The sequence below is a fragment of the Tenrec ecaudatus genome, chromosome 3 (genome assembly GCF_050624435.1).
Source record: "Tenrec ecaudatus isolate mTenEca1 chromosome 3, mTenEca1.hap1, whole genome shotgun sequence".
In the NCBI taxonomy this organism is placed as follows: Eukaryota; Metazoa; Chordata; class Mammalia; order Afrosoricida; family Tenrecidae; genus Tenrec; species Tenrec ecaudatus.
Window position 1 is genome coordinate 3,895,812 of NC_134532.1, and position 14,310 is coordinate 3,910,121.

Sequence of the window (14,310 nt, forward strand, 5' to 3'; positions counted from 1 at the left end):
TCTTTACATCTGTAACACAGTTTAATAATGTTATCATTCCTCTTTCTTCCCACTAAAAAGGAAACTTCTCAAAAATGCCAGACAAATAACTAGCTTAAAATACATAAATGTTTAAGAAATGAGGCAAAACTGAACTGGTTCTTGTATGTCTAGACTTTAGATAGATGGAAGAGAAAGTATCTCTCATCATAACAAGCTTTGGATGAAAATTTAACGGGAAAATATTAAACTAATAGAACACAATTGTATGTCCTTTAAAAAAACAACATTGGAGAGTCCTAAACAAACAAACATTGTGTGAATGCTGACTCATAGTGACCCATTAGGGCAAGATAAAACTGTTGTTGTTGGTTTCCGGTCTGTAACTCTTTGTGGAAATAGAAAATCTTGTCTTTCTCCCAAGGAGTGGCTGATGGTCTGAGACTGTTGACCTTGCATTTATAAGCCAAGTGCATAAACGCTATGCAACTAGGGCTCCTCCAGAGTGCTATGCAGTGAGCATACATGTGGGAGTAAAAGTGGGTTGATGTTTATCCATGGTTTCTCTCTCTTACGTTGGCAGCTAACGCTGCCATGGGGCTATCCGTGGAGCATCATTCTATGAGCTTAGGTATAGGATAGAATCAGCACACCTCCCTGACAAGGACGCTTTCAGCCTGGTTGTAATCGGTCATGAACCTGATTTGTACATAAACTTTATCCCTTAAGTCAGCAATGACAGGGTGTGGAGTGGATGCTGGTTCTTGGATTTTTGCTTTAATCTAAAATAAGAAGTAGAGGACCAAGAATGTGGTCATGTATATTGTGGCGCATTCTTCATTCCTAAATGCTAGGAATTATAAACACGACAAGGGAGCATGCCAGTATTTTGTGCTTTGAATGCCATGGTCACCCTGGTGCAGCCAATTCCAGCCATTTTAATGACAAGCACTTTTTAATTAGACAATTGAAGATTTTCTTCAGAAGCATAATGATGAAACTCTCAATACTTTCTGTCATTTGTAATCAATAATGTTTCTGGCTGATGGGACATTATTGAATCAGAATGTTAGAGTCAGTGAGGTAAATAGTTATCACAGCTGTTTTGGCTTGCGAAAACACTGTCTGTCCACACAGGAATCCCCATACGTTATGATGAAGAAAAATCATGAAATGCTTGAAGGGAATGAACGCTATGAGGGCTACTGTGTTGACTTGGCCGCAGAAATCGCCAAACACTGTGGGTTCAAGTACAAGTTGACAATTGTTGGGGATGGCAAGTATGGGGCCAGGGACGCAGACACAAAAATTTGGAATGGGATGGTTGGAGAACTTGTCTATGGGGTAAGTATAGCTCTTTTCATCAATAAAACCATTACATTTGAAGCACTGTTGGCAGCATGTCTCCTTACCATGCAGAGTCTGTGTCTAATGCTCTTGGTTTCCTACAATACTCTAGGAATACTGTCTTATACCTTTGTGAGTATTTGAAGGATTAAAGGCTAAAGCCAGAAGCAAACATACAGTTTGGATCAGATAGGAAATTCCACCTTTCATCTACCTTAAAAACGATCGATTATTCCCATCGATTATTCAAAGGAAGAAAAAGTCATATATACAGTCGTATTTATCAAAAGCTGTAGTCAAATTAGATAGTGCACTACGTTCTTGCAGAAAGGAGGAATGCTTGGTGACTTCCTTTTTGTCATTTTTACTAGAAACCTACAATAATAATTATTTCTGTTTTCCATGAGCACCCTTTCTTCTGTTTTCATCCAATGACGTGATCAACATTTTTTTTCTGATATTGACTCCAGGTACGCTTACCTTTCTTTTTTCCCTTACAGAAAGCCGATATAGCCATTGCACCGTTAACTATCACCCTTGTGAGAGAAGAGGTGATCGACTTCTCAAAGCCCTTTATGAGCCTCGGGATCTCTATCATGATCAAGAAGCCTCAAAAGTCCAAACCAGGAGTGTTTTCCTTTCTTGATCCTTTAGCCTATGAGATCTGGATGTGCATTGTTTTTGCCTACATTGGGGTCAGTGTAGTTTTATTCCTGGTCAGCAGATTTAGCCCCTACGAGTGGCACACTGAGGAGTTTGAAGATGGACGAGAGACCCAAAGTAGTGAATCAACTAATGAATTTGGGATTTTTAATAGTCTCTGGTTTTCCTTGGGTGCCTTTATGCAGCAAGGATGCGATATTTCGCCAAGGTTGGTTACTCACTTGCTTCAACTTTGTGCATTTTAGGTCTCAAGTGGATATTCATGGTGTTTATAAATTCACTCAACAAAGTAATCAGCTGCCAACTTCCTGTCCAAGCAGTCCAAGACTCCTTGAAGGACATACTCTTAATGTTGGTGTAAGGCTGTGAAATATTTGAACAATGCTCTCTGAACATTGATCATGTATTTCCTGGGTGATATTATACACACCGTGGAGAGGCTATAAAATGCATAAGGCTCCGATTATTCCATGCCTTCTTGGAGGGTTACCGTGTTTTTGCTGCATATTCTCATTTTACAGACATCTGTGCATCAAGCCACAGACCTGTATATGGGAAAATGGGCAGTTTTATTTATTAGGTACAGAAATACCCACTTATTGGACAAAACTTCATTGAAAACATCTCATCTACTTTACTTTTTTTCATCATTAGTTCATGAGACTAGTATGGGAGAGAAACATGAAATTTAAATTTTTTAAGGTCAGTTTGCTAGATTAAAAGGAATGTATGCCTTTGCATTACAAACAGGAATGATAGCCATGAATGTGTGTTTCCTTCTCAGGAATAAGTTATATTCTTTCTAACATGATTACTTAAACACCTATAACCTAAAATGTTACCCGTTTACAAGCACTTTTTACATTGAGGCCCCATTGATCTATGTCAATATTATGATGCATTTTAGTAGCCAGTGAAAGAGTGGTCAGGTTCTAATATTATTTTATTACACTTTAGTTTTTAAGTAGTTTTAGGGATAGCATGTAATTCATTTCCAAAAATTACATGAGACAGTCAGCTCTATGGGTATATCTCTGCTGTCTTTTCTATATGTTCTATGCACTAAGATAATGTAACTATATCCTATAAGCAAAGATTATCAATGGCTTACTTCTGTGATGGTCTGGAAGTTTGAAAATAATTGATTAGATGGATCTAAAAGAATCTTAGTCCCAGCAGGTTGCCGCTGTCTTCCCGATGACAGTGCATCACATTATAACTGTGCTAAGGTATTTGGAAAACATTTTCTCTCATCTCAGTCTAATGATCGTCAAGAAAATATAAGACTTATCGTTCCATCTGTGTATTTAACTAATCTAATTCAAGACGGAGAACTTTTTTAATGCTGAGTAAAGAGAGAGAGAGAGAGACAGAGAGAGAGAGAGAGAGAGAGAGAGAGAGAGAGAGAGAGAGAGAGAGAACAAACCAAAACTAGATCTCAGGGAATGTTTTTGGTCTATAATACATTAAAAAAAAATAGTTCAATTGTAGCAAGAAGTTTATTGGCACTAGTGGTGGCCTAGTTCTGAGATGCATAGAAGTTATCTCGAAGTCTTTATATGCTTTCATTTGAGTAAGTAGAGGAAGGTGTTTAGGTTCATCATAAACCAAGCTATATTGACCAGGGTCCCATGGATATGTCCTCAGTACTGTTTACTCTGCTATCCATGCATCAGTGCATTGCAGGTACTTGTTTAGTAACCGTTGCTTGACAAAACATGGTGCACATAGGTACATTTAGCAGTATAAATATATTTTAAGTATGATAATATAAAAATGTCCACTATGACATACACATAGCAGATTGTTAACAAGCCTGCTATCAAATTTGGCCATTTTGTCTTTGTTTTTATTTCATTCTAAGTTAAAATCACTATAATTTTACATGAAGTAGCTTTTTAAAAAAAATCATTTTATTGGGGCTCATACAACTTGAAGTAGCTTTTATTTTCTGATTAGAAAATAGTTTTTTAGACAAAATGATTTGTTGTTTTTGTCATAATTGGTTTTTCTCTTTCTGAATACATTTAGACATTAAAAAATGAAGTGATACATATCATTATATCTTTAACTTTATGTTGTATGCATATTTAATAATGGATGATAATTCGCAATACTGACACATATTGCTATTCTTAAGGAACCAAACCTTCACTTTCAGAATGTAGTGATGGTTACATACGCCAGTTTAGAAATGAATTGTGTAGTAGTTTGCCATTTAAAACAAGCATAGAATACATAGATACCACGAAAGAAACGGTTTTAAAAATATTTTTAAATATTTGTCATGGTTTCCAAGAAAATACAATGTGGAATGATCTTAACAGTACTAACCAAGCACACTTTGAAATAGCATTATAAGTATGATGCTTTGTTAATACTGTTAATATCACTGTTAAAAGCAATGTGCTTAGAAAATTTATTCACAATCCTTAATCTGAATACCCCCCAATATTTTAAAGGAATTGAATAACCATGAAAGCATATGTAAATCTTAAGATAATCATTTGAGAGGAATTAAAGAGCTATGATAGTATATTTACATTTATATGCCTTTTTAAAATACAGAGGCTGCTAGTAAAAGTTTCGTTCTTTGATTTAAAAGACTTTTTGTCTACCTTCAAGATGTTAAATTGAATTTTCTGTTTTGTTCAAAGTCTCAGGAGCTCTTTCAGGGACATTAGTACGTGCTCTAGAAAACTAACAAATAAATAATAATTTAACTGGCTTTTTCATTTCTGAACAATTTTGCAGTCCAATAAAGTTCTCTTGAGATACTTTGTAAACTTTCAAGCAATCGACATATCAACTTCATTAAATTTCACTTCATTGAATTTGATTTAAGGACTGGAATAGAAGACATTATGTTTTTATTTGGAAGCTAAACAGAAGGGCTTACAAACATAATTGCTGCATGTAGTCTATATTAACAGACTGATTAAAGAGTCAAAAGCAAATATGACCTATTTTCTTTGAAGGGAATTCATCACTCAGGTACTCAACTTGCCCTCTTACACACAGAGCGCAGGTATCACACCTCCCATGGTCATGGAATAAATAGTGAACATTTTGAGAATCCCATTTGCTGCCACCGAGTGGATTCTGATTCACAGCGACCCTTTAAGGTTACCAAGACTGTACTTACTTACACGAGCTGATAATCTCATCCTTTTCCTGCAAAAAGGTAGTTTGGAACCACAGACATTTTGATGACCATTCCACAGTTACCCAACAGCATTCCCAGAACTCCTTATTTTCAAAATAGTCATAGCTGAAGAAAAACAAGAGACAAGTAATTAGCCATTGTTTAAATGACAGTGGGGAGATTTCTCTTTCTTAGCCTTTTAGACCTTAGTTGCCCTAAAATGCCAGCTGATTGGTAGCCCATTTTTCACCTACTCTTTCTTGATAAGGGTTTTTCCCTACTTTAAAAAGTTTCTAAATAAAATTCTGTATTTTAAGAAAATAAATAAATAAGATTTTTTAATTTAAATATGTCCATCAATATTCTTTGCAAACATGAGAAGTATTTCACCTTTTAAACTCTATCATATTTCTTTCTTTCTTTGAATATCTTAGCGAGTTTATGATAAAAGTTCCTAATCATATTATCTCTTTTTGCATTAAGATACTCTCAGCGAAGAACTTCTAATGTAAAGTCAAACCTTTAAATGTTTAGATCAATTTTTAATCTAAATATTTTTATTTCTAATATCCATTTACTTTTTAATTGACTGCTTGAGTTTATTTCAGAGATATTGTACTCATGTTTGATTTGATATCTGTGTTTTAGTATCTGAATTAGCAGATGATCATTTGCTGAAGTTAATTGCTAGGAACTTTTGTTCAGCTAACACATTACCAGCTTCTGGTGATTTCAATTTAAGAAATGTTAGCAAGCCTGTTTGTTAGATATTATTGAGTTATTGAATTAAAAAAAAAGAATACTAGACATTTCACTGGCTGATGTTACTCAAGTGGCTTAATTATGTGCAAAGACCAACCAAATCTTTCCAAATAATGGAATATATGTGTGTATGCACACACACAATGCCGTGGTTGCACAATGATTAAAGAACTTGGCTGCTAACTGAAACGTTGGCAGTTTAAACCCACCATCTGCTCAGCAAGATAAAGCTGTGGCTGTAATTACAGCCTATGGGACGACACTATGAGGTCCCACAGATAACAGGAGACACAAAATCGACATTGATCTAGCTGGACATTTAAAGAAAAGTATTTGGGAATCATTAATCTTTGGGATATCTTCTATAAAAATATATAGTCTTTAAGATTTTGTTGTTTTATTATATCCTCAGGCAGGAATTTGTTTCTTGATAAGCTTGAAAACAGCTTAATTCATTTCCCTTGAGCAGGCAGTCCAATGGAACAGAATAACAGCCATCCAAGCTCTGAAGCTTCAATTTTTTTGTTCATTCCGAATTGCATTTTGTTTCACATCTTTGTAGGACCATTTTGTTTTAATTTTCTGTATCATACTGTTATCGGATCTTTTTATTTTGACATACACACACACAAAATGAAGTTTTGGACCATTTTGAGAGTTTGGGAACTTCATTAATGAAATTAAATGGAAGATTTCTTCCATCCTAAAAGCTAAAAAAAAAGAATCCCTTTTTTTTTTTTCATTTTATTTCTATACCTTGTGCTGAATTTGGATACTGTTTTAATGTTCTCTGGTTAAAATCTACTTATGCATTGGTAAATAAAGTGGAATGTTATTAGATGTACTATTTGGAGAATTCTTTAAAATCGTATAATCCTTTATTATAATAATTGAAACCATAAACTATTGGAGCATTTTAACGGTGAAAGAGTTTCTGGACTATAAAGTTTTGTTCTTGTTTTTTTGCCATCAAATTTAGCTAATCTGTACTCTTTCCTCGTAATATCTAATAATTTCTGGCTTAATTAGCTAGCAGCGACATTGAAGTGTATACAATGAAAATTCTCCTTACAACACAATAGTTGCATAAAACTGCTAAACTGAGTTTCTACCAGGTCCTCTATTTCACTGTATAAATCCATCTCGTGCTTGTTATCAGATCCCTGTCTGGGCGCATTGTTGGAGGTGTGTGGTGGTTCTTTACCCTGATCATAATCTCATCCTACACGGCTAACTTAGCTGCCTTCCTGACTGTAGAGAGGATGGTGTCTCCCATCGAAAGTGCTGAAGACCTTTCTAAGCAAACAGAAATTGCTTACGGAACATTAGACTCTGGCTCCACAAAAGAGTTTTTTAGGGTAAGATATCTTCTGTTGTTATTAAGATTTTATTTATAATGTTTAATTGATTTAAATATGGTTCCCCCATGTCTCCTCAAAGGTGCTATGTGAAAATAACCTGCTTCTGTTTCATTCTATAAATATTTTTTTTTTGCTGAACCTTCCTGTTCCTATTCTATCCCTGTCTCTGTCTTTATCTTCATTGCCATCTCCATCTAGTTCCTAAATCCTAACTCCTTAGGAATAAAAACCATACATATTGTAATGAATGCACAGTTTAATTTTTTTTATTTTCCCTTTTTCCAAAATCTGAAAAAAAGAATAGTAATTTCAGATGATTTTTTTTCATTAAAAGGGTGTTGTTTTGGGTATGCTCATAAGTGTAACTGCATGTAAGTTGCATAGTTTACCATTGAAAAGCTCATATTCAAAGCAATTATGTTGGTTCTGTGGAAAGGAACAGGCTGTGTTCATATGAATGTTGGTTCTGTGGAAAGGAACAGGCTGTGTTCATATGAGAAAATTCTGCAGCCTCTGTGCAAACCATTCAGAGGAAGAGCAAAGAAAGGAGTTTAACTTCCTAACCCTCAAAGCAGGTGTTCTCATAATAATATGTTTAGCGATAGAGTGTGATTTATTAACATATTTTTAATTGTGGACTTTTGTTGAATTTTTGTAGAATAAAGCAAGGGTCTGGTGTTGGGATTTTTTTTAACTTTCCTTTTGAACTAATGTCCTCATGTAAGACATATTTTTGAAAAGACTATGAAAATGCTTACCTAGAGTTGATTATCTAAGGTATCAAGCCAACATATATAACAATATTTCTGATAATCCATTAAAATATTTCAATTGTACCCGTCTGTTCAGTTAAGTTATAGGCAATTTACTCCAGAACTAGGAAAAAGAACCCCAGTTGACCAAATGTTAAAGAATCGATCATTTAAAGACTGTCAATTTCTTCATTGCCTCTAGTCTCTTTTCCCAAATAACATTAGCTGGGCTGACGCTGCGATAAGAGAAAAAGTTTTGAGGGTTCAAAACATAATAACTAGGATATGTTTGTGATGTGTAAGCAACATAGTTTCATTAGAAATCCTTGAGTTAAGAAGTGTGGTGAGTTTGTTAGTAGCTCTTTAGGCTTACACGCAATTCTAAGTACAAATGTTATTAGTACAGACTTGTTATTAATTCCAATATACTGTCACATATGACACATGCATGTAATATGTATATAAATATTTTGATATACCATCGTGCTTTAGCCTGATCAGAACAGAAAAACCAAAACGCAGAGTCATTGAATTGATTCCAACTTCTCATATCCTATGTGTTAGGGTATGAATTAGGGTATCGAAATCTTCATAGGAGCAGAGAGCTTCACTTTTCTCCCATGGGGCATCTGGTGAGTTTCAACCACTGACATTTGTGTTAGGTATGAATTAGGGTATCTGAATCTTCATAGGAGCAGTTTGCTTCTCTTTTCTCCCACGGAGCAGTGGGTGAGTTTGAACCACTGACCTGGTGTTGCCAGTCCAATCCTCACCAAGACTCCTTTGCTTAAAGCAATACGTTTGTTAAAATGAGTTATAATATTTCCCGAGTTTTCAGTTGGTGTCTATTTTGAGTTATTCTGATAATTTCCTACCTTAATGGTCATTTGCTCATTAATGTTTTTTATTGTATTATAAGCACTTGAATAAATAAGGTGTATGAATGAGGCAGGAATCTGTTACAACATGGGTTTCTTGGTGCTATGTATATGGATTACTGGAATGCTATTTCCAGTTGTTTCCGTCTAGATGAAGATGAGTCTGTAAAAAGTTGCTATCTTTCGCTTATATAGATAGTAATGAGCCATTGTTGCTGGGTACCTTGAAGGCAATATTTGACTCATAGCTGCTCAGTGTGACATCCTTTCTGTGGAAGAATTATGTGACAATCTACTTCTAGAAAGATGAAGCCATTTGGGGCAAAGTAGACTTGATTGCAGTATTTCTGCCCATGTATCAGGACAATACTTTTTTCCTTAATTTCAAAACTGAAGGCCAGTGAAAACTGGTGGTTTGACTAACATAAGCATGTTTCATGAGACCTGTTTTTTCTAGGCAGGATGTAACACTTAACCAGGCAGGATGCTTCTTTTAATCTACAGAGCAACCAACGATCTTATATTTATCGAATTGCCTCCATGTTTACATTTGTAATGCTAGAGTTCAGCGTGAGTGACAAGAAAGCAAGAAGGTTCCCTCCATGTCCTTATTTAGACAAGTGAGATATATGCATACATGTGTTCCATTCCTTACCAAAGACATTCATGCCAAAGAAGTTCAGGCAGACACACTCAATTTCTCTCAAAAGAACTTCAAGAAAGATAGTTTGAAAAAAAACCAAAAACCGTATTCATAACTGGTAACGATTGTTCCATAATGATAACAAGTTTGTCACTGAGGCCATTCTGGCTCATAGTGACCCTACAGGACAGGGTGGAATTGCCCCATGTGGGCTCCTGAGACTGTCACTCTTTACAGGAGTGGGATGCCTCACCTTTCTTCCTCGGAGCAGTTGGTGATTTGGGATTGGCAGCCCATTAATAGAAGCCACTGTGCCATCAGAGTTCCTGAGGATAATAATGAAGGAAAATCTTATTTTTTCTTCTGTCTGAATAAATGTTTTCTAGGAATCGATGGCTTTTCAATCATACACATCAAGACTCATGTATTTCCACATAATGCTTGTTATGTTAGTATAGAGAGATTGAATAGTGTCTCTCTTCTTAGACCACTTCTCTTCATGAGTATTGTTAAAAAATGGGTTGAAGCTAATAGGAGACATATAGAGTCAAGCAGTAATTTATTCTTATGAGAATTTTTTTCTGAACTCCTCAGTCATACTGTCATCTACTAAGGTTATTCTGGTTAAATTTCTAAGTTGTGTGACAGGTGTTGCTAAGAAATCTCTCCTTGCTTCTATGCCTAACATTAATACTCTCCACACAACTTGGATTCCTCTCTCTCTCAACTACCTGTGAGCCCTAGACACATTTTGGAGCTTCCTCTGAGAACCCGAGAAGCTGGTAGATTGTTGTGCTACTCAGTTTGCCAGCAAGGGGATAGAAATGGAGTGGACTAGAGCCAGAACTGAAGACATGCATTGTCCTCTCTGTCCTGTGGCCATCTGTAGTACTTACTTTCAGACCCCAAACCAATAATTACTCCTTGAAGAAGAATTTCTACCATTTCTTAAAGGGCTAAGATTGTGACACTAGCCTTCTGTTGGAATGCGGTTTTATTTAAATTGAGTGAATTTATTTATTGACATGGGATGTTCTTTTACAAGTAGGAATTTAATTATTTATATTTGTGCCACATTTTCTCCTGTCTTGTAGGTAGTTTCTCAAACCATTTTTCCCCCTCCACCAGAGAGGGGAACTTAGCTTTGTGGTTAGTCCTCAAAGAGGTTAGATCTCTGTCTGAATTTAAATGATAAGGACTCCTTAGCGGAAGAGGCATAGCTTGATGCATAGCTTAGACATTTAATATAGAAACCGGAACAGGGAACTCCTAGCTTTTGCCTCAATATCAGTTATTTCCTAAATAGTATACCTTTGAGATTAACACTGTTTTTATCAAATTATAAGATGAATATTACATTTAATTTATAAGGATCAGTTTTTGTTGAGAGTGATGCCAATTCTTCAGCGTAAGTCTAAAATATTTGCAAAATTTAGGTGTATCATTAAATAATAAAATGGGTTTTTAACAATATTACTTTTGAAAACTACTGAATATGTGCTAGTTTTAGAATTCCCACTTAACCTGTAAATTTGAACATTTTAAATGTACCGTGTTTTATAATAATAATCAGCATAATGATCTATTTACTTTGATCTGCTGGATAGAGAAAATCATGGAGGACACTCATGTAAAAACCAAGAGGCATAAGAGAAAAATGTTATCTCCTGGGACTTTCTGATTTTAACTGCGACTCATCCTAGGTCAGAGTGAATGACAGTCTGATTCGTTTTGGATGTGCTGATTGTTTCCAATTACGGTGCCACTGTTGCACATCTACCATGTAGAGAGAACTCGGCGTTCAATTAGGAACCACTTTTTTTTTTTACTTTTACATTTATGCATTAGAAACTGTGAAAGCTGGGACTTAACAGAATGGCCTCGTTTGTCTGGGTCTTGCAACATCTCTGCCTTTGATAGAGCTTCTTGCTACCACCCTTCTATCACACTCTCTTAACACTTATCCCATGAGCACCCAAAAGGTGTTTGTTTTTTATGTTGTAGAACAGGGAAAGAAATTTAACATTTTTTAAATGATTTGCATGTTTACTCAAATTAAATACAGATATGTGCCTATACTCATCAAACATAGATGTTGGTTAAAAGTGTTTGTTTTTAAATACAATGAATATCATGAGAGCTAGAACTCAGAGAGGATGCCTTCCTTTTCCTGTGTCTCACAGTTCTCCACCTAGCCCTGCCATTTTCTCTCTCTCATTTTAAAGTGAAAATATTTATGTTTTCCTTCCCTGAAGGTTCTGCCTTCACCTTTCACAGATTTTATTGCAAAAATATGTAACATCAACTGTTTATGTTATCAAATATATTTTGATGAAATTTATTGAGACAAATTTCTAAGTCTTCTCAAAAAAAATTCTTCTTCTTTGACTTTATCAAAGTCCTTAAAAGTATTTCTGTCTTTTACTTGCACTTGCACTTTTCTATGAGTAGGTTTTTATTATCATTACCAGTATCATCTTTATATTGCTAGTTCACAGGGTTATGTTGTCTATTTCTGTGGCGATTTCCTCACAGATGTCAATGTGAGACACAAGACTGATCCGATTTTCTGAAGTACTACTGCAAGACCTCGTTTCCCTCTAGCCGATGCCACGTAGAGTGACATTATGGGAAGGGTAGAACTATAGTAAACTATAGGAAGGGTAGAACTATAGTAACCGATAGGAAGGGTAGAGGATTTTCTGAGACTGTAAGTCTGTGCAGGATTAGAAAGATTCCTCTTTCTCCCACGCACTGAGTGACTGTTGGTTTCCAACTTTAGACCTTGAAAATCCCAGCCTAATTCATAACCACTATGCCACCAAGGTTCCTATGAAGTGCTACTATAAATATGATTTGTTATTCCCTACATCTGCATTTGCTACTGCTGGATAAGAACCATAGCACTTCAAAGCATTTTCTTTCCATTTTTTTATTAATAATAATGATTTATCACTTAGTAAATTAATTTGCATCAATAAAATTGATTCTCCCTGAATCTCTGCTGACATCTTGCGTATTCCAAGGTTGACAATCACTTTTTAAAGCAATTGCTTCCTATAGTTTACTATAGTTTATAAAGGAATCAAATGAACATTATTTATGAAAAGTCACTAAATCAAAAATAATTGGTCAATATTTAATCATTTCAAGAAATAGTATATGGGACTGGGGAATCAAGATGGCATGCAGGTAGAATCACCCTCCCGGCATTCCTGCTGCCAGACCAGAAAATTAAAAGGTAAGTAGGCCAATCCTGGGAGGATGGGTTCTAAAAATAGATTTAGTGTATTAGGGACAGGTGCAGACCTCTCCCTTTGATTTTCACCCACGAAGCAATTCAAGAACACACTAAAACACTCTAAGTGTATTGTGTCTGCCTCTGGGTTCCATTAACCCCTCACCGGATCCAGAAGGATGACGTCTGTCACCCCTTCTTGCACCCCTGTCCTGCAGCGAGCAGTATTTTCCCCAAGACTATTGTCTAAAAGTGGTCATCATCCCAGGCTCAGAGAGAGCCTCTGAGAGCTAGCTGCAAGGCCTCACCCCAGAGCTCCCCTCGAGGCTAACTGCCCTGTGCTTCCAGTCTAGGGCTTTGCAATTCCCCTCCCCAACCTGTAACAGAGTGACTACATCAGCCATTCCCTCCTGCCTCTCCCCAGCTCTACACCTGCCAGTGTTAATTATCTAATTAATAATAGATAATTATACAATGATTGGCAGCAATTGAAAAACCACTGGGAAATTTACCTGTGACAGAATGCAGTTCCACAGAGCACAACCTGATAGAGCTGGAAGGTACAGTGGAAAACAGCCAGGGGTCAATTCAGAAAGAAGGCAAGAATGTAGGCCCACATGCAAACACGCCACACTGATATGAAAGGAGATAGGGAAACACCCAACACAAAAGGTACGAGATAACAGCAATGAATCCAGAGAGTGTGATCATAACTCTGAATATCAATGGCCTCAGATGAATATCCATTAAAAGACAAAGGTTAGCAGACTGGCTGAAAAAACATAACCCATCAATCTGTTGCCTGCGAGAGACACATCTTAAGTTTACAGAGAAAAATAGTTTAAAAATAATAGGCTGGCAGAAAATATACCAGGCAAACAGCAACTTAATAAAAGCAGGGGTTGCAATCCTAATCTCTGACAAATTGGACCTCAAGGTGCAAACCATAACCTGAGACATGAAGGGACACTATATAAAGGATACCAGGAAGCAATGAACATAATAACTATGTATCCACCTTACAAAAGACTCACAACATTCATCAAACAAATTATTCAAAAGACGAAAAAAGAAATCACAGATTCAACAATCATAGCAGGTGACTTTAATACACGACTATCAAAGGAATAGTGTATGATCAGGGACTAATGGTATGAAAGTGTGAAGTTCAATCTGCATCAATGGCATTGGAGAAGAAAGACTTGGGAACGCATGGGATATCAACTGAGATGTTCCAACAAGTGAGTGCAATGCTAGAAGCATAACCTGCTCAACTTTGCTAAGAAATTTGGAAAGCAGCTAGCCACCTGCCCTATTGTCTGGAAAAGTTCCAGATAGATGCCCTTTCCTGAGAAAGGTAGCCCAACAGAATGCAGACATTTTCTAACAATATCACTAATATCACATGCAAGTAAAATTATACTGAAGGCAAATCACTGCAGCATATTTCTAGAACACCAAGTTGAATTAAGAAGAGGACATTGAATGGTAGACATCATCGCTGATATCAAATGGATCTTGGTGGAAAGTAGATAATACAGA

The 14,310-nt window shown here is 36.1% G+C and overlaps 1 protein-coding gene across 3 annotated transcripts in view; it reads left to right on the forward strand.

Moving 5' to 3' along the window:
• The window catches only part of GRIA2 (glutamate ionotropic receptor AMPA type subunit 2), a 175,645-nt gene that overhangs the window by 129,646 nt on the left and 31,689 nt on the right, over nucleotides 1-14,310 (forward strand). For all 3 annotated transcript variants that reach the window (XM_075544736.1, XM_075544734.1, XM_075544735.1), the window contains exons 10-12: nucleotides 1,117-1,323; nucleotides 1,827-2,197; nucleotides 7,056-7,254. In XM_075544736.1, the coding sequence (XP_075400851.1) occupies nucleotides 1,117-1,323; nucleotides 1,827-2,197; nucleotides 7,056-7,254 (777 nt within the window). The remainder of the gene's footprint in view (nucleotides 1-1,116; nucleotides 1,324-1,826; nucleotides 2,198-7,055; nucleotides 7,255-14,310) is intronic.